A 26,298-nucleotide genomic window follows, 5' to 3' on the forward strand; every position below is an offset into this window, starting at 1 on the left:
AGCTAGACAAGCCTAAGCAGTGGAAAGGGAATACACAAAATTCTATTTCTTAAGCAAGAGAATTGCTAAGGGATCTAATTGCAGATTTGACTTGTCAAAATGTAGGTATGTAAATTCCCTCCCAAATAGAAGAATCACGTGTGCAAGGTGAACTATCACCATTCTTACCTCTATAATTTTTCGCAAATTGAGGTACCTGACTTACAAAAATGTGTCCTGTCTTTGTTTCTTGTTTTCTTTTGGAGGTGAATAACTTCTGTAATGCAGGAAAGGGTAGAGTATATTTGCAGACGTCTCCTGTGTTCTTCTTGTGCTACTATCTGAGAAAAGCACATCACTGCTGTCCTCCAGAGAGCAGAGAACATGTCATAAATGAGTTCCTTTGCCCTTGACATTTTATGGAAATTTACACTTAGAATTCAAGAAGAAAATGATTCAAATTTATGTACATACAAATAGCTCCTCAGAGAAATGATATAAATATGAAATTACCTTTCTAAGAGCTCTGATAATAACAGCAAAACACTGATTAAATCACTAATAGACTGTGTTGGAGAACGTGAAACATCTAACCTTTATTAGTCCTTCTGTGAAAAAAACCGTGGTAGGAATTTTTGATTTTTCAGGGTATTTTAGGACTCCAATCCCGAGAGTAACCTAATAGAAAAGTTCCACCTTTAATGAGTGGACTTGCAGCCTTCTTTGCATCAGTGTTCAGCTCTCAGTTACACCATGGACATGGCGGCCAAGATAACTCAAAGGTCGTATTGCAACACTCTTTAATGTCTCCCAGGAGTTCCATATTTACTTGACTGGAATCTCTATAATGTTTTTGATTTAATTGTACAAATGTTATTTGGAATCTTCATTGAATTATTTTGTGTGTTGATGAGGCCTTGGCTGGGTCTTCATTGTGGTGCCTCAGTCCTTCACTTGGCCTTAGTGGCTCCATTTTTCTTTCCCTAATAATGGTTTCAGTCCTTGATCAATACCCCTTTCAGTCTTCGCCTATGATATGAACTTCTGCTTTAAAGAAGAAAAAAATAGGAGATGCTGGACAGGAGCTCCCCCACCTCCCTCCATCTTCCCTCCAAAGCTGCCTGTAGCATCGTCCTCTCTCTTCTCCTTGGCTCCTGACTTAGAGGAAGAGGGACGTCCTTTGCTCAGTCCTGGAATCCATCCCTGTCCCCCAACTCCCTCTGAGACTCCCACGCACCACAATCTGTTCACCCATGCTCCGTCGTCTTCTCTTCTTTGGTTCCTTTTTCTAAGGGCTTAAAAATATGCTGAAGTGTCGCCTATCTGACAAAAATGTGTAGTCCTTGTTTGTCTGTTTGGCTGCACTACGTCACATGTGGGATCTTAGTTCCTCGACCAGGGAGCGATCGTGCATCCCAGCATTGGAAGCGTGGAGTCTTAACTGCTGGACCACCAGGGAAGTCCCAAATGCATCATTTGTAGATTCCTATTTCATCAACTTTGTTTTTTCCTCTGTGTTCATTGTCACACTTCTTAAACTGACAGCCCACAATGGCCTATACTTTCTCAGCTCTAATTCACTATTTTTTCCTTTGCTTGAATTTCTTTGAATTACAAAAGCCAGACATAATTGCTGTAAGAAAGGAAATAATAGAACCACTTAATCATTCTCCTATTAATATTGACTCCTGTCACTATTCTGTTTTTTGATGAAGATGTTTATTTTATTCCTTCTAAGCAAATCTACTAAATTTTTATTCTGCTAAAGTTCTTTTGAGTCCTTACATTACTTGACAAAGACTAATGATTGTCTTCTGCGTCCTGAAATGATCTCATACCCCCAACCCCACCAGCCGCATCTTTGCTTTCCAGCGTTGCGTCTGTCTCTCCTACTACCCTTGATTAGACACCTTCCTTGGCTATTCTTTTTTGTCTGTCCAGAAATAGTGGATTTTACCAGATATTCATACTCTGTGTGTTGCTAGATGTTCATCTTGGTCCTTTTATCTTCTTACTTATGGCTCTTCCCCTCCATCATTTCCACCTGCATCTGTGGCTACAGGCACGTCCTTATCTCCAGGTGTAACTACTCTGTGAGTTCCAGGTAACTTCCAACTGGACCTGAGAGTTAATGTCTCAAACCAGCTCTGCTGTCAGCCTTCCTCAGCTCCATGCCCAGGCTTTCATGAGAAGCGGCTAAAACATCTTCCATTCTGTTGCGGATGTTCACCTTGATCATCTCATTAGTTACTCATTCTGTTGGTTTTTGCTCAGAAATGACTCTTGTCTGGCTATTTCTCTGCATCTCCACAGGTGTGGTCCTTGGTAGGTTCCAGTCATTTCACCTTGAATCTTGTTGCAGGGACTTCCCTAGACTCCTGAATTCCATCCTGTCCGAGTTCATCCTCTATAACAGCAGCTCTCAAACTTTGGTCTTAGGACTCCTTTATCATCTGAAGCATCTTTAAGGGCATGAACTTTAGTTTATGTGAGTGTTATCTATTGGTGTTGCCCTGTTATAAATTGAAACAGAAATTTAAAAGGTATTTATTAAATTACATAAGATATACTTATTGCATATTAACAGGAATCAGTTATTTTTTTATGAAAATTAAGTATATTTTCAAAAATAAAAATATAGTGAGAAGAATGGCATTGTCTTAAAATGTTCATATCTGATCGCTGGCTGGCTTAATGGAAGACAGCTGCATTCTCATATCTGCTTTTGCATTCTGTTTGTTGTGATATATTGTTTTGGTTGAAGTAGGTGAAGAAAATATGACCTCATGTGGACATGCAATTAGAAAAAAGAACAGTATTTTACTAGTCTTTCCATACTTATGAATAGTCTTTTTTAATGCCATGCCAAAATATGACAAATGGTGGTTCCTTGAAAATTAGTTATGATGTAAAATCTGAAATCAGATCAGTGAACACTTTGATCTCCATTGCATTAAAATTCACTGGTCTTGCATTTTGAATGGCTTTTTTTTTTTTTTTTTTGCCCAGATATGATTTGGTAGCATGCATTGATCATTTGGAAAATATTGGTTTGCTGGGCTTTGCAGGTCAACAATAACAAAAAATTACATCTATTTACTATTACTCTGCATCTCACTGGGAAGTCTGAGTATCGGGAAGCCGGCAAGTTCATGGTGGTGAATATTCTCAAATTCCAATTTTTGTTTGAGAATTCACACTTTATTACTGGCAACAAATACTTCATTAGTTTTACTTGAAGCTATAGGCTGTCTTCATTCACTTGTGAAAAAATTTTTGCCAGATATACAAGTCTGAATCACCATAGTTTTTTCATGGTGTTGCATGAAATGTCTTGTTCAGGTAGCAAGTCAAATAGTCATCCAAGTGCCGTTCTTTGGAACGATGATCATAGTTTAGTTTTCTGTGCAACAGAAGTGCTATCTGGATATTTCCCATTTTTTCATGCAGAGTATTAAAATGATGTGGATTTAAATCACAAAATTTAATAAAATTAATATTTTTTTACTTCTTGAAGAACATTACATAGACACACCATCTTTTACATTTTTATTTATTGTTTACTGCTCGTGTATAGTGGTTAAGAATAGGAACACTCTTGGTACATAAAAGTATTATTTTCCTGATTTGTGTACTGGCAGTTTTATCCACTATTGCCTTTGCAACAACAGTGCAAATGTCTGCAGAGTGAGACGAAGTAAAAGTTGTTTTGATGATGATGATGGGGATGATGGAGGTGAAGAAAATAGTTTTGACTTTCTGGACACCCAGAAAAGGTCTTGGGCACCTTCAGGTGTCTGTGGACCACAGTTTGAGAGCTACTGTTTTCTAGTGTCCACAGATTTGTGATGCTCATTGTATAGCCAACCATGTGCTTCTCTTTTCAGTTAGCTCTCCTGCCCTGCTGAGCTTCTCAGTGTCTCTGTGAGTTGCAGCATTGTGTTCACTGTGACCACCTCCTGGAATCTGCCCTCCCCATTCCCTTTTCACCTGTTACCTGCCTCCAGATCCTTCCAGCCCAGCCCAGGAGTCACCTGCTTTATGAAACCCCTACTCTAGACATAATACATGATAGAGAAATAAGAGTAACATTGACAAGTTTTAACACGAAATTAGTCGAATTGATACAGAAGAGGAAGAATGGAGTTGAAATTCAGAAGAATGGGGTTCTTGTTCACTCTGTTACTAACTTACTGTGTGTCCTCAGACAAGTCACTCTGGACCTTAACAGTCCTGACCTGTATGTAAAATGAAAGAATTACCAATAGGATGAATGAATTTTTCACTGTCCTTGGGAGAAGAGTTTGTTTTGGAGTTTTAACATGTGGAAACAATGTTGCCTTGAGTCACAAGATCTTGCTTCTGTTCTAGAACAGATCACTTAATGTATTTGTGACCTTGAATAGGCAATAATTTTGTCTCTCCAGTCCTCAATTTTCTTACCTGTAAAATGGAAATGATAAACTCTATCTAATTTATAGTGCTTATGTGATGGTATAATTTGAAATTCTATATGAAAGTATTTTCTGAACTGTAAAAGTTCTGCAAAGTGAATTACCTGTGTTTGTGGTGTTAGTTTCTTTTAAAGAGCTCAGTGGACTTTTGCATATTTTATATTATTCTATTATTCTTTCTTTTTTTAAAATAATTTTTATTTTTACTTTTTATTTTTTTGGCCAAGCCACAAGGCATGCAGGATCTTTCCTGACCAGGGATTGAAACTGTGCCCCCTGCATTGGGAGCATAGAGTCTTAACCACTGGACGGCCAGGGAAGTCCCTAGGTGTCTTTCTTCTGTCATTACTTAAACTAATGTTTACAGATGGAAAACCTAATTTTACAGCTAGAAAATACCTGTGTCACCTTATTACATGTCTTCTCCTTAGACTCAGGATATCAGATCTGGGGTGGGTACAAGGTGTGGCCTGCCTTTTAGTGCGAGGCCAGTGCTATGTGCTGTGTGTGGGGCTCAGGACACAGTGAATTCTCAGGGGGAGTCTACACATCAGGCAGGTGCACCCTCCCTTTATATGTGAGCAACTTTGTTAAGGTCACAAGGTTAGTCAGTGATATTCCAGTGATCTCATTCAGGTGGGTATTTTAGGCTCACTTCTTGGTTATACGGGGCATATCATAGTTTATCCTGTTTATTTGGGAGATAAGAAAACTGGGGTCCCAGGAGGTAAGGTGGCTTTGCCTGGGTCACAGCACTGGCCGGGAGCTGGAGGGAAACTTAGGCCTTCGGATTCCCAGTCCAGGTCTCTTTATGTGCTTTCTTGCCATGATGTATGTATTTATTTAGTTGTTGCCTTTACCAATAAGAACACCACTTTATCTTGATTTCACTTTGTCTATTTTTATCATTTTCAAGCAACATATTAGGTTTACTTGTAGGCTTTTACTGAGACTGAAAACTCACTGAAGTCCTTTCTAAATGACAGATGGTGACTTTGAGCCCATAGTCTCAGAATCTTCCTGTTCATAGATGTGTGTTCTACCACATAAAAGTAGCCATTATTTTGATTAATGGTATTCAGTCTGGATGTTAGTTACCGGTAGAGTTTTGTAAATAGAGTGCATTCTGAGTGACTATTGTCAGGAAATGGTGTGGGGTTTTTTTACCTCTTCCTGCTGAATGTACTTATACAATAAGATCTACAAAGGCAGATCTACAAAGGACGTGGGGTATAAAACACATGGTTCTCTGGCTCTGCTTTCAGGAGATAAAAAGCAATGGACGAGTTCTGCAGAGATAGAAAAATGAATTATCTTCTAATGGCCATAACACATGCCTTTATTGTCTATTATAGAATACTAAATTGAGACTTTGAGTTTTAACCAATCAATAATTCTGATATTTTTGGTTGCTTCGTACAATCTCTCTCTCCACATAGGTATGTGCGCAAAGTATTTGTGACTTTATATGAGCGTATGCACACATACTTAAACACAGATTTTATTTTAGTGTTATTGTTTTTTAAACATTTTTGAGGTATAATCTGTATACAGAAAAGTGCCTTATTCTTCAGTATACAGCTTAAGTGTTCACATGTAACCATGTAACCTGCACCCAGGTCTAGAAATAGAACATTACCAAAACCTGAGAAGGTACTCACTGTCATCTTCCCATTACTCACTGCCTTCTCAAAGACGACCATACAGTATATCGTCTGCCTATTTTTGAACTGTATATAAATGGAATAATCCTGTAAATATCTGTAAGATTGATCCACAGTGTTAAATGTAGTAATACTTCACCCATTTTCATTGCTGTATAACATTCCATTACAGAAATCACTGTCCTTTATTTTTCTATTCTGCTCTTTGTAGACATTTGTGTTGTTTCCAAATACACACACACACACACACACACACACACACAATAAAGACTTTTATGGAGAGTATATGAAGAACTTTTAGATCGTTAAGAAGAAGGCAGACAGCCTAATTGAATATGACCAAACAATGGTAGCCAAAAGGCCAAAAGCATATGTAAAGGTGATCAACTTCACTGCTCACCAAGGAAATACAGATTAAAATTACAGTGGGTACTATCACCCAGCCACCAGAGTGGCTAAAATGGAAACGAAAGGAAAAAGCAGGTGTGACTGAGGATATGAACAAGTACAATTCTCATGTACTGCTGGTGAAAGTTCAAATAGGTATCAACATTTGCTAAAACATTTGGCAGTATCTCCTGAAGCTGAAAATTCATATACCCTATGAGCCAACCATTCTATTCCCAGGTATATACTCAGCAGAAAACGTACACGCGTTTACCAAAATACGTAACAAAAGGTGCATAGGAGTACTGTTTGTAATTACCAAAAATATAATTCATCTTTGTAAGCTTGGCTATGCTTTTTCGATTCAAAGGATTCAAAAGTTTTCAGACTAAAATAATATTTAGCATGACTTAGGTTGGGCGACTGGAACTTTGGTAGTACTTAGATTGAGTTGGCTAGAATAAGAATCCTATGAAAAAGGCAAAATTGACATTTGAAATTGTAATTAAAATATCCATGGTAAAGACAACCCCCTTTAAGTTATTCCTGGAATTACTGTGCATCTTCTTACTTAGAAAAATTAGGTGGGTCTAGTCAGCTCTGAGTTATCAATGGAATGGGAGTAGTTCTACAGTTAGCTCTAAATAAAAGGTACAATCATTAGTATTTTGAGTGCGTTTATAATATTCTGGGATTTCACAAACCTTAGACAAATTTCCAACTCAGGGCAAATACAAAATGTTCTCTGTATGAGTCTTAACTGGCTTACTGTTTCTCGTTTCATTTTTTTTCATGAATCATTTAGTTCATTCCATTAATCTTCGTTGAGCATCTGCTCTGTGCACTTTGTTGTTTATTCCACACTAGGACACAGATTCAAAGTAAAACACATTACCTACATGTAAATACTTTACATAGGTGTAAGAGTCAAAATCTTCTGACGACAGAACATCAGCAGTATTTCTCCTAAGCCTCTGTTATAGAAGCATACAGATATGTAAAACCTGTGTAGGCTTTAAATGACTCTCCCCTGTACCATGCAGTGGATATCTTTCTGATTCCTTGGGTTCCAGAAGATTCATTTGCAGAACTTCAGATTGTTTTCTTTGCATATGTTTGCCTATCTGTATTTGGAGGCCTATTTCTAAGCAATATTGCACAAATCACCTTTCAAAAGTGTGTAACATTTTACAGGAAAACCTGCTTGAACAGAAATATTAAAACGAAGACTTCCTTATGGACAGCAGATAAATGTTTACAGCGACCTTGCAGGGGAAGGAACAGCATTGATAAAACATAACCTGCTACTCTCTTTTACATGTTATTTTAAACACTTCATATCCGAAATGAAAATATCGTTTTTGAAATAGTTTTATTAGCTCTTTATGTCGAAATGATCAATGAGTGATTCAAATATTAATTAGGACAGAGCACTTGTATTTAATTATTAAATTAAAATTATTTATTATTAAAATTCTAATTGATAATGTTCATAATTCTTAAATCCTAGCTCATGTGAAAATTCTTAAATTTCTGCTTTAGAAAGTCTGCCCAGCTTATACATATATTAATAATATCAGCCTATATAAATTCATAGTCACCTTCTGCATTTGAAAGTCTTTTATCCTTAGGTTACATCCTGCCAGAATCCAAAGTATAGACATGATAATTGATTATTTGATATTAAGGACCGTTTTAATTACTTTAATTTTTAAGTAAATATTATTTATTTACATAAGTAATCTATAATTACTAATATTTTCTGTTAGAAACGACTCCTGAGGTCAGTTAAAAGTTAGCTTAGTGTATCAGGAATTTGAAGTAGGATTCTTCCTGCCTCAATTTTGCTGGAGGTTCCAAAGGCAAAGAACAAACATGTCCACGTACCAGAGGTAGGAAGCAGACCTCTAATGTGGTCATGGCCGTGGGACCTCCAGCTCCCATCTGCCTCCACGGCCTCACAGGGTTAGGATGGAAGGGAGCCCACGGAGAGACTCTTCGGAGGAGGTTGTGGAGGTGTTGTGGCATTTTTCACGCTCCCCACCAGATGGGGGAAATGCTTTTCCTTCTTCTCCAGCCAGGGTGAGAGGCAGGGTCACGTGGGTCCCCTGTGCGTGGCGCTCACAGCAGCCTGGTCCCTGGACCCCACGGACGTGAAGGCGTGGCTGTGACCGTGGGCGCAGGCAGAGGGACAGACAGAAGAGGCTGCCGTGAGTGGCAATTCGTTCTCTCTTTGTCAGGAGAAAGAAAGCTTGAGTCTTCCCTGCAACTCAGGGGTGGTCCCAGAGAGAGGGCATGAGGAGGGGGGTGATAGAATGAGGGCAAGAAAATCGGGGCGTGAATTAAAAACAGAGGAGCTATGCCTGAAGGCCCAGCCAGTGCTGGAACCCCACAAGTGTGGGCTGCACGATGTCGGGGCTCAGGGTTGGAATCCGGGGTTGCCAGCTGGAGCAAAGCCACGTCATTCCATGCTGATTGACATCAGAGCTTCCGGAGGAGGGGGTTTTGAAACACCCCCAGGGATGCCGTCAAAGAACAAGGCAGACAAGGCAGGCAAGCAGAGCATGAGCTGGTCAGGCCTCAACCTCGTGGGGTTCCCTGTCCGAGGAAGGCCAGGCTGGGGTGGGTGGGAGCTGCCTATTTCAGTGGGACTGAAAGTGCGGGCACTTTTTATTTCTGAGAGTGCCTGATCATGTAGTAAGGTCTCTGGAGCTTTCATCCCAGTGCAGTGAGGCACTTCTGGCTCCCAGAGCAGGTCTGGTTGGGGGTCCAGGGAAAACAGACTTTCTCTATAATTGAGTCGTCTGGATTCTAACTCGTTCAATAAGAAGTTACATTGGTTTCCAGCTAATGGTTGATGGGAACCAAAAAGGCTGACCTTTCCTCATCCAGATGCCTCTATATCATGGTGCAAGGTGACAGTTCACCCCCAGAATGATATCCTTGCTTGTTGCCTCTCACCTTGTCGTGAGATGCTCGTCCAGGACACATATCATTGTTCACACGTGTGTGCCAGGGCGTATTTTAATGAAGAAATAACCCAAAAGAGACGACTCTCTTGTGTCTATGTTACAAACATTATTACAGGTAAGAAGTGCTTCAAAGAGAATCTGCAGAGAGAAGTGAAGACAGAAACAGGCCCAGTAGTGCTGGTGGTCTGGTAGGAGTTTCACTCAGACTGTTAGGGTCCCCGACAGCAGCAAAAGCCCCTTGATCTATAGGCTCGGGAGCGTTCCACGGAGTGATTTACTCTAAAGGACTTTGATGCTTAAATTATTCGTTTCAGTTCCCAATTTCTGCTCTGGCCTCTCTTTACTTAGTGTCTTGTTTTTGAGTTTTGGTTTGTGGTAGCAAAGGAAAACATTGCCTTTTACTAGCTCAGTGCTATAAATTTCGAGTGAGTGGTAGGATTAGAGGGTTGACTTGGAAAATAAGATTCGTGAATTTACAGTATGTGTATATGTAAGAAATCAGGATATTCTACATATTTGTGTATCAGATCACATATTGATAACTTTCAGCTGGTTTGGAATCACATTTTTTTATCTGTCTTATTAATTGTAACTAATTTCTCTTTCTCTACCTGTGACGCAAGATAGGTTACCATGCATTCATTGATGTACAACAGGAAGTATTAGGTGCTCTTCTAAGCCCTGAAATTATCTAATTTAATTCTGAAAAGAGGCCTTGTATGAAAAAGAGTGATTTTCTAGGATTATTAGCCCTGTTTACAAAAGAGATAATTGAGGCACAGGGGTTAGGGGTCTAGGGCCACACTACTGATAAAGCAGGGTTCAGACCCAGGCGGCCTGACTCCAGAATCAGGATGCTGAGTCACTAATGGTGTCTCCCATGTCAGGGGCTACACATTTCTTCCTATTGGATCAGAAAGGGATCTTGCCTTAAATATATGGCTTAGAAAGGCTCAAAGTGATGCGGTGACAATCTCAAAATCATCATAAGCCGTATAGAAAGTATATGTAACACTGATGTACAGTGCAAAGAATCATCTCTAGGTTACTTATAACCCCTCTTACAATGTAAACGCTATGTAAATAGTTGCAGGCACACTGCAGATTCACGTTTTGCTTTTTGGAACCTTCTGGAATTTTTTTCTCCTCGAATATTTCCCACCCGAGGTTGGTTGAATCCTGGATGCAGATATGGCCAGATGACTACACTGCAGTCTCTTCTCCCACATTTGTTGTGCATTTTCTCTTCTTAACCGTGTCTTTTGATGAACTAAAGTGCTCTTTTTTTTTCCTTTTTGAAGTATAGTTGATTTACAGTGTTGTGTTACTTTGAGGTGGACAGCAAAGTGATTCAGTTTTACACGCATACGTATACTTTTTCAGGTTCTTTTCCATTATAGGTTGTTACAAGATACTGAGTGTAATTCCCTGGCTATACAGTAGGTCCTTGTTGGTTATCTATTTTGTGTATAATAGTGTGTGTATGTTAATCCCCAAATCCTAATTTAAAGAGTTCATTTTTAATGAAGTTCGATTTTTTGATTTTTATTAATGCTTTTGTGCTTTATTTAAGAAATCTTTCTCTGCCGCAGGGTCATAAAGTAGTCTGTTTTTTTTCCCCTAGATTTCATTGTTTCGTGTTTCTCATATAGTTCTATAATCCACTTCAATGTATTGTTTGTGTATGATGGGGTAGGGTTGAGACGCATTTTTAAAATAGGGACATCCAGTTAGTGCAGATCATTTATGGAAAAGACTCTGCTCACTCTGCTAACTTGCAGGTGTACATTTCCTGTACATCGGTTATTGCTTCTCTTTTCTGCCCCACTGGTCCAGGGCTGCTCACCTCGTGCAGTGACACACCCCCCATTATGGGAGTGGCAAGCCTCACATCCCCTGCTTTGTTCCCCTTCCGTGTCACCATGGGTGTTCTGGGCTCTTTGTGTTTCCCTATTAAGTTTAGAATCTGCATATCCATCTTCACACAGATACAAAAGGCTGGGATGTCCCCTGACATGGTATGGACCCAATTTTGTTTGTAATTTTTAGTCAAACATAAAAAAAGCAAACAAAACATCATTCATGGGAAAATAGGCAAAGCAAATTAATTGGGAATGCAGATATTTACTGTAACATTGCAATAACCGTTTTTTCAGAAACGTGGCTGGATAATGGGTATTTGAAACCACATCAGGTGCACACCTCAGCCCTGAACAGTACTCTTTCAGGATCGGGAACTGGAGATTCCTGGATTCCTATGCAGTGGCAGTTAGGCCATGAGTCAGTGGTTCAGCTCCGTGAGGGCAGTGTTTTTGTACGTTGTTTTGCATGCACTTTCCCAAGGTTTAGGAAAAAGCCTGGCTGCAGTTGGCTCCCTCAGTAAGTGTTGAATGCTACCCGTGCAGAATATTCAGAATTGTACTTTAATTTAAGTATGGGTTCTGTGAGTAATAGTTTCCACTCTTGAAAAATTTATACTCAAAGAACATTCGCCCCCCCCCCCACCAAAAGTGGTGTTAAATACAGACAATTACAGGCCATAGTTAATATTAATTATGATTAATGAATCTTGGCAACAGTACTGGATACTGTATCATAATTCCTTTAAAACATACATTTGAAAATCAGTCATGTTGATGTGTTTTTGGTTTCCTTTAAGGTTCAGTATTGTTTTAAAATGCAATTCAGTGTATTTCATTTTTTATCATCTGGGTGCTTGTGTCATAACTTCATTCTTGGCAGGTAAACAAGAAAACTCTTCTGGATTTTAGTGTGAAACTTTCAAGGAGGATGGGACATCTGTCTGACTGTTTTCTCACCAGGCATATGATTCCAGCTTTATCCCCATCTCCCATTTCCCTTTCAGGGAAGGAACTCCCCCCCCCACCCCCCGCCACCATCCAAGACTAATTATCTCACCCACAACTTAGATTTCATTGACTCCTGTTTTGGCGGGGAGGGTGGGGGGGTGGGGGAGGGAGGGGGGCAGAGTCTGAAATTGGGATTAATTTAAGTGCATCTTTTATCGCATACTTGGATTTTACATCTCAGACTAATGCAATGAAAAATGCTCACATGTTTCGGAAGCCCACACCTGTTTCTAGTCACTTTTCCTCTTTTTCTGGAGTCAATGTAGTCAGACTCTTCCTTTGGGGGATGGTAACAAAGAGTAGATTAATTTGATTAATATTCGAAGTCCAGGTATTTAGGAACGATAGCCAGTGATGTTTTTTGTCCTGCTCGTGTTTACTTTTTATCTCCTTATGGGCTAGATTTTCCTCAGAAGAAAGCCAGGATCTTAAATTTGGTTTTCAAATATTATCTATGGAAATAGTTCAGATAATCAGCCATTTGGTTTAAAAAAAAAAGCAAACTAATAATTTGAGTTTTTCTATTTTAAATTGAGTAATAACTCACTTAAAACATATTGTATGTCTACATACAGTGTGGATTTTCTTTTGGGGGGAGTTGCCACTGGAAATTGTTTTGTTTTTAAATTTATTTTTGTTGTGACAGGAACACAACATGAGATCTACTCTTCTCAGGTTTTTGTGTATGATACAGCATGGTTGACTGCAGGTACAACGTTGTGCAGTGGATTTCTAGAACTTCCTCTCCTGGCTTAACTGAAATGTTAAACTTGTTGATGAGCGACTCCAATTTCGCCCTCACTCTAGCCAACCCTCATTTTTTCCTTTGCTTCTATGAGTGTGACTATTTTAGGTTCCTCGTGTAAGTGGACTCTTGCAGTATTTGTGCTTCTGTCACTGGCTTATCTCACTTAGCATCATGTCCTCCAGGTCCACCTGTGGTGGTGCATATGGGAGGATTTCATTTTTTTACAGTTGAGTAATATTCCATTCTAGGTATAGGCTGCCTTTTTAAAACTCCATTCATCTGTCAATAGACATTGGGTTGTTTCCTAGTGGTGTCCATTGTGCAGAGTGTGGCAGGGACCTCTGGGGTGTAGATACAGGGAGGAGCTGGGGTTTAGAGCCCAAGGCTGTGCACTAAGGAGGCAGGAGAGGCCGTGGCCAGCACCCCTGGTTCCAGCCCTGGCTTGGTTCTCCGTGGTGTCCAGGGAACTGGTGTCTGCCGGCCCCATCATTTTCCCGAGATAGGCGAGCTAGAAGCCGGTTCCTAGGGTGGCACCTGGATGATGTGGGATGCCGGTCCCTCTCTTTCCCTGTTCTCTCTGGTCTGTGTTGTGTGGGGCTCTGTGCCTGGCGGAGGGGGATTGTCGGGAGCCAGTGTCTCACCTTTTCCTACTGGGGTCATTGTGGCTGGTGGAGTGGAGAAGCCTCTCAGCTAGTTTCTGGATTTCTGACCAAGGGGATGGCCCTGTGCATTGCTGTTGAGTCCATGTGTCCCTGAGGGGAAGAGAGTCCAGAATTTCCTGTTCTGTCTCCTGAAGTTACTCTGGTCAAACTCTTCTTTCCGTGTCCCACCCTACATCTCACCGCTCCACCCACTCCAATGTGGCTTCCTGCGGAGACCAGCTCCGCGACTTGAGGTGAGTGACGGGTGCCGCAAGCTTAAAGAAAACACAGACACAGATTTAAGAGAAAGATGGGACCGGGGGACTTAAGACCTCTAGGATCAAGAGCCTTGCTGATTCATCCCACGTGGCTTTTTTTGAGTTCTTGGCATAGCCTAAGGGTCTAACACTTCCAGCTTAGTCCATAAACAAGGCTGTCTTTGAAATAAACAAACAAAGGCCTCACATGACTGGGGCAATGATCTTTGTTTGCCTCCTGGGTTCGATTTGAGCAGGTGTGGATCTGAGCAGGGTGCAGATTTGAGCTGGGCGTGGAGAGCAAAGCAGCCCTGGGGGCAGGAGACCTTTCTCAGAAGGATTAAGGGTCTGTGCCCCACCCCTGTTGGCCCCTCTGCGACTGTGCCTGTCTTAGGTTGTTCCTCCCCTGAGGAATCTTACCCGTCTCTGGCTAACCAGCCATCCTCCAGGGCCAAACAGGGTGATATGAGGTGTGCAAGTGAGAAAGGGGCTGCGCCCCCAGAGAGGGTCAGTATTCTGTTTCCATGGTAGCCTATGCCCCCATAGTCTCCACGCCTAGCACCCTTAGCTCCTCCACTGCTCAAGCAGGACATTCCGCATCCAGTCACTCGGCCCACATACTTTAATTACTTTTAGTAACATTTACAAGGTTTCAGAAAGACTTCTGAATGTCTTCCCACAGCTTCTGTCTCTCCGTCAGCTGCAGAATGGCTCTCCCTTTTGCTCAATCCTGTGAAGAGTCTTTCGTCCTCATCTTCTTGACCTCTCAGTGGTGTTCGTCCTGTGAACCAACCCTTCCATCAAATATTCTTTTTCCTGGAGTTCTGTTGACACCACACTTGTGGGTTTCCTCTGTCAACCAAAAAAAAAAATGCACAACCTAAAACTTGAGAGTTATGTTTTATTTGGCAGACACGCTGAGGACTTCAAGCCTAGGATGCAGTTCTCAGATAGCTCTGAGGGATTGGTCCAAAGAGGTAAGGGATATATAGGGATTTCTGCAACAAAGCCCAGGTAGTTGGAACATCAAAAGAAAACCAGACATCTCAAGTTAAGGTATTTAGTGCTTTTCTATGTATGGGAAGATGCAAGAGTTTGGGCTCATTGATATCTTTCCTTTGATATGCACCTCAGCTATCCTGTGTTTCTCATCCTGAGTCCCTGCAGGGCTCCCTGTGGGGGGTGGCTGTAATGTGATGGCTTGATGGCTGCAGCATCCTTTGTCTACTAAAACGACAGGCGATGTTCTTTGTCCACACCTCCTTCTTCTTGGGCAGCTTATCCTTTGCCTTAATTGTTGGCTTATCTTCCTCCGTCTGCTCATTAAATGTCGGGGCTCCTCATGTTTCAATCCCATGTCCTTTTGTCATGCGAACTTTTTTTTTCCTAACAAGTGATTTGTCTAATTATTAAAAGAATCCAAGGAGCTTTTCAATCCTGATGCCTGGGTCTCAGCCCACACTAATTCAATCTGGAGGTGGGGTGTGGGGCTCAGCGTCTGTAGTTTGCAGTTCCTCCGGTGGGTTCAGTGCACAGTCAAAGCTGAGAATCACTGGACAAATTCATCAGAACCTGCGGCTTTAAATGCCACCTTTATGTCAGAATCATCCTCACGTGTGTTTGACTCAAATGCATAACCAGCACGTGGCACTGTGCTTGGCATGTCGTGAATGCCAAGAGATTTCTTAAATTAATTCAGGAATGACTAAAGTAGAAGAGAAATATAGCATATTGGTAGTTGCATGACCGGTTAAGCTTTTGTTGCTCTTTAAGGAATCTTATTATTTAATGTCATACGTTGAGTTTTCTCAGAGACAGACTCTAAGATGAAGATTTACCTGCAGAAAGAGATTGCTTTTGGAACAAGACCTCTTGGGGCTGAGCAAATCAGATTCAAACACAGGAACAAGGCAATTGCAACTGATGCTTTAGTGGATGACGCGGGAGCTCAAGGCTGGGATGGCTTTTCAGAGCGGCCTCCGCTAGTAGAAAGGGACTCAGGGCCTTGGTGTCCCTACACAGAGTCTTCAGAGGTGGACTGCCTCCAAGGCAAGACATGTGCCTTCAGCTGAAGGCTGTTCCCAAGAAGACCAAGCTCAGAGCCATAAGCAGCCACTTTCTGGCAGCCTCGGTTCTGCTGCGTGATCTGGGGGGAGCAGGGTCACAGCACCCGTCACAGCAGGATGTGGATTGCCACCTGAATGGGATCTTAGAGGTTACTGCATTTAAACCTTCATTTAAAGGTGAGTCCGTGGAGACTCAGAGAGTGTTAATGATTTACCAATGTCACGTGGGAACCTCATAGTCTATCTGGCACTAGAACAGTCTTCACTCTTAAGATAAACGCTTCTTCAATGAAACCCATACTTAACTTTATTATGTGACTGTGAGGTTTATCTTATTACCACGTATCTTAGGCCAGAAGGGAAGTATTTTACATTTATGTTACATGTGGAAAAACGGAGAGAAGATAAGTCCTGTTCCGGTTGTGATTCGTCTCAGAGCCAGAGGTATTATTACAATACTATGCATTCTGATTTGCTGGGCTGGATGGAAATGATTTCTGCATAGTATGGGAAATAATTGCACAGTAAACATTTTGTTTGGATTGAGGTTTAAGTTTAATTCCTTGTGTCATGAGGCTTGTATGAAAAGGACCATAACCTTTGATGAGTTTTGGAAATCACTAGTATCCAATATACAGCATCTCTCCAAATAGATGTTTCTACTTTGTGAAAAATAGTTTTCAATGAACCATGGATGATGTAATTGCATAATTGAAGATAGACAAGATTTTGAAATGTTTCCATGGGATTCAATGGTTACATAAAGCCCAACTGGGCTGATAAATAAAATGACTGTTGAGGAACACTGTTCGTAATTATAATTCTTCACCAATTATAACATGACAAACTTTGCTGCACACATACACATATAGCCATAAACACATTCTTTTCAAATAATATAAACTAGTTAAACTAAACTGATCATGTCAAAGGTGCCACTCACTGTATTCATAAACTTTCTGTTCACAATTTAATCTGGGAAAACCGAATGGACAATTATTACAGAAGCTGTCAAGAGAGGTTGTAATGAATCATACTGTAGTTAAGCAAAACCAAAACAAATAAAAATATTCTATAATAACCCCACAATGATCTGGATCCTTCAATAACTACTGACCTAATTTATTACTTGAATATAGGAAGTATTTATCTGTCTTTGTATGTCTGATTATCTAATTAAAAATTCTTCCATGTAGATGAAAATGGGTCACTAACCTTTGAGGAAGTTGATGTGTACAGACATGTAGCAGTGGTTTTTCATAAGCCCCAGCTTTCACATATGATCAAAATGTCAATTTTACATGATTGTATACAGTTTTCCTCCAGTTATGGTTGTGGATTTTGGAATAAGAAAGTGTGATTGCCTTTATTGAATCTTTTAGTTTCTCATTCTTTTTTTTATTATTATTATCTTAGCTTTACCTTTTTAGAGTCTTTTTAGATTCACAGCAAAATTGAGAGGATGGTATAGAGATTTCCCATGTACCCTCTGCCCCTGTAATGGCACAGCCGCCCATGTTATCAGCATCTGCCACCAGATGGTCCATTTGTTACAGTCGATGAACCTACATCGTAATCACCCAGAGTCCATCGTTTGCATGAGGTTTCACTTTTGGTGTTGAGCATTCTGTGGATTTGGACAAATGGATACTGACATATATCCATCATTATTGTGTCATACAGAGTATTTTCACTGCCCTAAACATCCTCTGCGCTCGGCCCACCCTTCTCTTCTCCAAACTTCCAGCCTTTGGGCGACTGCTCGTCTTTTTACTGTCCAGTTTTACCTTTTCCAAAATGTTATATAGTTGGAACCATACAGCCGTTTCAGAATGGCTTCTTTGAAATATGCATTTCAGTTTCCTCCTTGTATTTTCATGGCTTGACAGTTCATGTCTTTTTAGTGCTGAACTATGTTCCGCAGTCTAGATGTTCCCCAGTTTATTTATCCATTCACCTACTGAAGGATGTCTTGGTTGCTTCCAGTTTTGGCAGGTATGAATAAAGCTGCAGTAAACATTGTGTGCAGGTTTTTGTGTGGACAGAGATTTTCATCACCTTTGGGTGTATACCAAGGACTGTTATTACTGGGTCATATAGTATGAGTATGTTTTATTTTCTAAAACCCCAACAAACTGTCTTCCAAAGTGGCTGCACTGTTCTGCATTCCCACCAGCAGTGAATGAGGGTTCTTGTTGTGCCATGTTCTCGCCAGCATTTGGTGTTGTCAGTGTTCTGGACTTTGGCTTTTCTAATAGGTGTGTAGTGGTACCTCATTGTTGTTTTAATTTGCATTTCCTTGTTGATACATGATGTGGAGTATCTTTTCATATGTTATTTGCCATCTTGTTCATCTTTGGTGAGGTGTTTACTATGGTCTTTTGCCCTCTCCTTTTTTTTTTTCTCAAATAAAATTTATTTATTTTAGAACAGTTTTAGATTTATAGAAAAATTGTCAAAATAATATGGAGTTCCCAATACCCTGCATCTAGTTTCCCCTATTATTAACATCTTACGTTAGTTTAGCACAGTTTTTACAATTCAAGAACCAACATCGGTATAACTGAAATCTATATTTAGATTCCTTAGTATTTATCTAATGTCCTTTTTCTGTTCTAGGATCCCGTTCAGGATACACATTGTATCTAGTCCTCACACCTCCTTAGGCTCCTCTTGGCTGTGCAATTTCTTGGACTTTCTTTCTTTGTCATGACCCTGGCAGCTTTGAGGAGTCCTGATCAGGTCGTTTATAGAATGATCCTCCACTGGGATTTGTCCGATGTTTTTGTCACGATTAGATTGAGGTTATGTGTTTTGGGAGGAAGAACACAGGTTTAGAAATGACAGTCTCATCACATTATATTAAAGGTAAACAGAATCAACATGACTTACCTGGTTAAGAGGTTCAGGTTAATCACCTGGGTGAGGTCATATTTGTCAGGTTTCTCCCCTGTAGAAGTTACTGTTTCTTTCCCTTTCCATCCTGTGCTCTTTGGAAGGCTGTCACTCTGCACAGCTCACACCAAGGAGGGATGTGACGCTCTCCACGGATGTGAGAGCAGAGGGCCTATGCCAGTTATTTGGAATTCTGCGTGAGAGATTTGCCTGTTCTCTACCGTTTATGTATTTATTCAATTGGTCAATTTATTTACATCTTTATGGACTCATTAATTTTTACTTTGGATTATAACCCAATACGACTTTATATTATTTCTCAAATCATTCTAGATTTGGCCATCAGGGGCTCTTTCAATTGGCTCCTGTGTCTTTTTGACAAAGTCGCATCAACTTTTTAAAAAAATCTTCCCTTATCTCACTTTAGGTGAGGATAATCGCATTTGTTTCCATGAAGGAGGGTTTCTTAACCCGTGGGGCACAGTCTGGGAACTCTCACCATTGCAAACTTTGCGGGTACTTTTTAAGGGAAGAACATGGCTTTCATCAGATTCTCAGTGGTGTCTGTGCTGCTAAAAAAAGAGGTAAAGAATCACTGCCCTAGAGTATAGAGGAGAAATAATACAACCCACACATTTTGCACGCCTTGCTCTTTCCTTGCTGTCCTGTGCTTGCTTTAGTTCGTGTCCAGCAGAAAGCTCTGCAACTCCTACTTTGAGGTGATCTGAGCTGGCAAATGCCCTGCCACATTCAGGTCCAAGAAGACCGGTGACCGCTGTTGCTGCCTTTATAATTCCCTGGAAAAACAAAATGGTCCTTTGGCTCAGATTCCTGATTTAAGGGAAGACGTGAAGCCAATATGCTCGTGCACACCAGCTCTGAAATGCAGTGGTGCAGTGTGGTTGTTAAAGGGTCATGGAAATTAAGAACATTCTGCAGTTAATGGAAAACTGAGCTTCCCTCTTTGGAAAGACATTTCTGGATTTTTCCTTTAGCGCTGGAAAACATGACATCATCCAGCTATACAGCCTGGTCCATTCCTTGCATAACTTTACATATTAGTCATGACATCAATTCAAGTTTAGGCAAGTGAACAAAAGAGGACAGGCTATAAAAAGGCTTTTGATAGAAGACATTATTTTCTCTAGTCATTTGATAACTTTGCCTGAGTAGACCCATTTATTGTCTTAAATTAATATCATATTTCTATTAAATCAATCCTGTTGTGTAATAATAACAGAGTTGTTGATAGATTTCTTGAAAGAAAACAAAATGGCCTTGTCAGATGGATAAAGCCGTTGGACTGAGATTCAGAATGTGAAATCTCTAATAATGAAATAGACATTGAGCATGGGACCTAATTAAAACCACTTAACTCTTCTTACTTATGGTTATTTTGTATGAATAATACTAGTCACTTCCCAAATATGTAAAGTGCAGACATAGGAAAATATGCTACATGCAAATTGTTTCAGCTCTCTTGAAGAAAGTGATGTAGCTATCTAGTGTTTCAAAATATATTTTAATGTGTAGAGATGATTTTAATGTTCTTTTAGGACTGGCCAAGCTGAACAAAATGATTTCTATTTTTTTTAGGTAGGAAAAACATCCCTGAATTCATGCATGTGAATATAAACTACATGAGATTTCACTTAAATTTTAGGATGTCTTTGAAGTTCTAATATGTGAAGTGTTAATTAAAGATTCGTATCAGGTTACTTACAGCAGAGACATGAAAATATGTATTGACACAAATAAGAATAAAGAAAAAGGGCTATCACATTTAATATACTCCTTTTTTAATTTCAAGAGATTTTTGTCTACCAACACTGTGCTTTTACCGTTACTAGCAAATAAGTGTTTTAAAAATTCAACTGTGGAGAGAAAGCATTTGGAGCATTTGGAGATAATTAGAGGGAAGAGTGACCCTGGCAAATTGTAGGAGTAACTTCAGATTTTCCAGGTTTAACAATTTAAAAAAATGGTAAGACTACTGTAATATCTATCTATCCTTCTATCACCTAAAACAACATATGGATGGATGGTAAGAAGAAGATAGATAATATTTCACTTCCGTTGTGGCAGACTTGTCAAATGATAGCTTAGAGTGGGGATTACCAGGTTTCTTTCTTGACTCTACCACCTTAGAAAATCTCTGAACCTTGCTGTGTCCTGCTTTCCAAATACCATGCACCCTATGGCTCCTTTTACTCACCCACTGCTCACTCTCTTCCCATCTGGTTTTTCTCTTTCTCTGTTGAAAACCTGTTCTCTCTGTGGTTTATATCTCTCCTGTGTAACCAAGTGAATGTTTGTGATGATCCAGTGAAGTCGTGTAATGGACATGGTGGTTGATCCTCCAGTATCTGTTCTCTATCAGATTATAGATCTGAGCCAACCAGGATTGCTTCTTCCTCCTTGCTAGTGGTTGGTTCAGGAGTGGCCAGTGCTGGAAAGCTTCCGACGGGAAAATTCCTTTCTCCTAAGAGGACATCTCAGGAGTAAAAGCTCTTCGTCTGGAAATGTTGAGTGGAGCGGGTACCACTATAGCACCCGTGGGCATCCTGAGGCTGAAACCAACCTAGGAGAGCTGGCGAGTGGAAAGTGCCTGGGGCAATGTGTATTTAATGTAGGGAGCTTTGTAGCTATACAAGCCATGATTCCCTCAAGAATCACTCGTACATTCTGTCTAGTTGGTAATATACACACAGAAGTTAAAAACGAGCTACAAAATTATTGCCAAACAGTTTACTTATCAGTTTGTGTTTATTAGAATAAGCCAGGATGATTGAGGGAGGATTTTAGAAGGGTGGTGTTAAAGGACAGGTTGTGTTTGAATTCATACAATGTGGAGTAGGAGTTAGGATGTTCCAGGAAGGGGGACTGATTGATTCCGGAAGAAGGATAAAATCTGGTAGTGAGTTAGAAGGGCAAGAAAATGGGTTTGGGTGACACAGCTTACAGCTGTAGGTGAGGAAAGGTTGGTTTTGTTTGCTTTGTTTTGTTTTTTTGTTTGTTTTTTGTTTTTCCCCTCTCTATCCTCAATAGCTGGGTCTGTGAAATAGTCTGACAATCGTCATGCTGACAGGATAAAAGGTATACACGTTTATTAATTTTTAATATTACCCGCATATGGGCAGGCATCATAGCAAAAAGAAAAAAAAGTGAATGCCATAAAGAGCTGAGATTTGAGAGTTTACATGCCATCTTGATTGGGGAGAGGAGGAGGATGTGGGCCCCCTAATGGAGAATAAATGGTTTGTAGAAGAGATCAATGGCTGGTAGAAGAAGAGATGAAAGAGGTGTGATGTTTGTGACTCAGTCTGGGTGGGATATCAAGTTCTGGTGTGCTCTCCTGTGATGAGTCATCTTCTCTAGTTGATGCAACTCCTGGGGAGGAAATTTAAGACAAGTGAATTCCTTTTGGAGGATCTCTCTTTAGGCAGATGAGAAAAAATTAGAGAAATCGTTTCTCTGCATTTGCTGCTTTTGAGTGTGCCTTTTAGGTCGAAATAATTTTTATGCTGAAGAGGCGTATGTTGTGGGGTGGCATATTCTGCCTCCCTTCACAGCTGGAAGGAAAAAAATCAGGCTGGAAAGTTCTCTACCACAAAAATTATTGTTAATTGTCTTTATGTTTTCTGGTTCATTCCATTGCTTAGAAGAAAGGTACTTGTGAAGGATTATATATCGAGATGTAATAATAGTGGTCCTTAATAGATCCAATACAAGTGTAATTTGTAATTCATCAACTCTGTTTTCCTCCCTTGAATGAGAAAACCTGTAGATGGCTTTGGACACTAATTTGCATCCTAATATCCAATTTTCCCGCATAGCCTCATTCTCTTTGGAGTTTTCTACCTTTTGATTAGGAATGACGGTCCGCTCTAAGGAGGTTACAATTTCTCCAGCAATGAAATGGAAAAATCTCATTACTAGTCCCAAAATCCTGCAGCTAGGATATGGGAGTTGATAAGGCCATGAGAAACAACTTAAATCTACTTAATCTCCTGCACCTTTGGGAGCTTTAACTAATTGGTTTTCATTTTTTTCTTCCAGTGTTTTGGATTCTTTCTGATAGCTACTTGAAAGGGTTGTCTGTATCAACTTACAGTATTTTTAGATTTTTCTTACGCTTCTTAATGTCTGTCATATTTCACCTGTAGTGGTTATATATTATCAGCACATTGTATGATAATTAACACAGAACAGAATTGCCTGATAGGTCAGAGCTGGGATTTCAAAACAAAGCCAAGGGTATTTCATTCTTTGCTTCCTATAAGTTAATGTCATTTATGAAATTGACACTTTTACCATATCGATACAGAATAAACAATGCTGGATGATACAAGTGTAGTTTTAATTGTCCTTGTGATTTTCATGGATATTATTTTTGGATTGAGAAAATGATTATATAAGACTTTACAGGTGGTAAACGAACCCAAACAAACAATAAACAAGAGTTTCCATCGGGTTCCAAGGAAGTGTTTACGTCCTCCCAAGCAACTACCAATTTAGTCAAGATTCATTGCTCAAAGTTAATTAAAATAGAAGAATAATGGCAGTTTTTCTCGTTTTGATAGTTGACAGCAAATATGTGTATATGAAAGAGAAAGGCAGCTGCATCTCAGAGCTCTATCTTTTCCCTGTTTAATTGGTCTGTTACTAGAGAAACTTCTTACCAATCCCCAATATGTTTAACTCCATGGAAAACGTTCATTGCATTTGGACAGTATCATTTTATAAGTGTCAGCATGATTGTTTTGTGAATGCTTGGACTGTCTCTCTGGCCACAGCATCCTGTAGTATTCACCTACTCCTTTGCTTAGGTAGAAGGTTAATATTATGTATATTATTTCAAAATCTATTTTTTGCTTTCTTTTTTTTTTTGGCTCTTCTTTCCTTGTCTGCCCTCCTTTTGTGCTTGTCTAGATTTTGTTTACATGTTGCTTCAGGACAAGTAAGAGGTCTGCTTAATTTTATTTAAAAGTAACATGGAGAATTTGGGCCGCGTTTCATGCATTTGGTAAGATTAAGCGCTAAAACACTTCTTGTGTTTGTTTTTATATTTTGTGACAAATGTCTTTTGGGATTCTGATAGCATCTACTACTTTTCACCTGTATTTGGAAAAGCCATGCTATAGATTTGTCTCAAAAAGTGAAGCCTTTTCTCCAGTGAATATCACACATTCCTGTTGCTTGCTATTTCTAAATATTTACCAGGGTTTTGTTTTGCTTTTTCTCATATAGGCAGCAGTCAGCCGAGGACCTTGCCCGAGTACCCGCCAACTCCACCAGCAATATCCTGAATAGACTATTGGTCAGTTATGATCCCAGGATAAGACCAAATTTCAAAGGTTGGTCTCCCCACCCCCTAATATCTCCATTATTTGCAGTTTAAAAACTAATTTTATCTGTATAAGATCATTTTTGTGATATTCAAAACAGTAATATTTTAAAGTGACATCTGTCATGTAATGTACTTAAGTCAGAGCAATTTAGTGCCAAAATTGTTTAAACATAAGCAAAACCTTAGTTGTAATAGTCTCATATAGTTCCCAGTTTAAAAAAAACAAAGGTATATTGTGAATTAATAGGCTAACCTCTCTGATGGGTTTCCAAAGTACTTTGTATTCTTAACCTTAATAATTTAAAATTTAGTCTCTGATTTTCATTCATACACCAAAGTTCTGCTTCGTAGGAGAATCGCCATATACTTATTTGGGGATTGAGAAAGCTCTGATAGGCATTTAAATTCTTTTTACTCTTTTATTAGCTTTTCACATCGATTAAAAAATTCCCTCTACTATTTACCTAAAAAAAATGGCCATCTGGTTTTTAAAAGCATGTTAACTTTGTGAATAAAAGTGACTATATGTTTTTCTACAACATACTGTTTTTACTCCAACAAAATATTACTACCTATCACACCTTTCAAGAACCAAAACTGTACTTGCAGTAAAAGTTGTGGGAAAATTGTATAGTTTGCCTGCCTGCCTGCCTGCCTTCCTTCCTTCCTTCCTTCCTTCCTTCCTTCCTTCCTTCCTGCCCTTCCTCCCCTTCCTCCCTTTCCTCCCCTTCCTTCCTTCCCTACCTTCCCCACTTTCCCTTTCTTCCCTTTCTCTCTCTCTTTCCTTACTCCCTCCCTCCCTCCCTTTCTCTCTCTCTCTTTCTTTCTTCCTCTTGATAAGGTAGGAAAAATTATATGAACATATCTCTGGAAAACTGTCATCTTTTTGCTGCTTAAGGACAGGTATTAATGTAGATCACATTAACATTATAAGGCTAGATTTTTTTTTTTCCTTTACAGAAAGCAACAAAAAAAGAAAGAAAAGCTGCAGCTGCTTCTAGTCAAGTGAAGTTATGCAACTATGTTGTAAAAACAGGGTTTTTGTTCATTACCAGGACCTACTCAGTTACTTTCAACAGCACCAGTGGTCTGGGTTGTCACATGTCTACCATGTATTGATTCAACACCTGTTTTTCATCAGTCAGAGGTTATGTGGCTAAAATGCTAAATTCACATTTTCCTTTTGTTAGCCCAAGCAGCAGCCCTCAGAAAAAAAAAGCAAGAAAGAAATTGGCAACATTATACCTTAGTTCTTACTCCATGAACTTTAAAATTATTTTCCAACAGTTCAGGCAAAAATCTTTATAATGATTCTGTTATATGTCTGATTAACTTTGCATTTTCACAAATTAAAAGTTAAACATAGCGATTGTAATTGAATTCCACTTTACCATTTAAGGTAAAAATTTGAAATGAGTATAAAATGCAAAAAATAAACCATATTTTAAAATGATATTTCCTAAAGAATAATCTACAGTTTCTTAAAGTAAATGCATCAGCCCAATTAAAAAATTTTTAAGGTAAGTGTATTTCCCTCGTGTCTCTAAAATTTGAATGAAATATTTCTGAATAAATAACACTGTAAAGTACAATATAACAGTTTTTATTTGTGAGTTGATCCCTGTTTAGAAAAATAAGTGAATGGCAATTGTGAATGTGGTATCCTGAAACCAACAGGTGTAAAATTTTACATCCATGTGAATTGGAAAAAATATAAAAATTAAATGCATAAACCATAAAAAATACGAAGATTCTGACCAAGTTTTTTTACAGCTACTAAATATATCCCTAATTTTTATTGACAGGCATTCCTGTTGACGTAGTGGTCAACATTTTTATCAACAGTTTTGGATCCATTCAAGAGACAACAATGGTAAGATTACAATCAGTTTAATATTTTTAATTGTGAAGATTTTAACTGGAGGTTAGTGGAAGAAATTATAACTGAAAAATAAGGAGTAACTCTCAGAAAAAAAATGCATGCTCCTCTCCTAGTATAAAATATTCAAATTTCA

At 39.4% G+C, this 26,298-nt stretch overlaps 1 protein-coding gene across 1 annotated transcript in view; it reads left to right on the forward strand.

Moving 5' to 3' along the window:
• The window catches only part of GLRB (glycine receptor beta), an 81,406-nt gene that overhangs the window by 10,494 nt on the left and 44,614 nt on the right, over positions 1-26,298 (forward strand). Inside the window, exons 3-4 of the mRNA XM_057727826.1 lie at positions 24,184-24,290; positions 26,089-26,156. Coding sequence (XP_057583809.1) covers positions 24,184-24,290; positions 26,089-26,156 — 175 coding nt within the window. The remainder of the gene's footprint in view (positions 1-24,183; positions 24,291-26,088; positions 26,157-26,298) is intronic.

This window comes from Hippopotamus amphibius, chromosome 3, assembly GCF_030028045.1.
Source record: "Hippopotamus amphibius kiboko isolate mHipAmp2 chromosome 3, mHipAmp2.hap2, whole genome shotgun sequence".
Lineage (NCBI taxonomy): Eukaryota > Metazoa > Chordata > Mammalia > Artiodactyla > Hippopotamidae > Hippopotamus > Hippopotamus amphibius.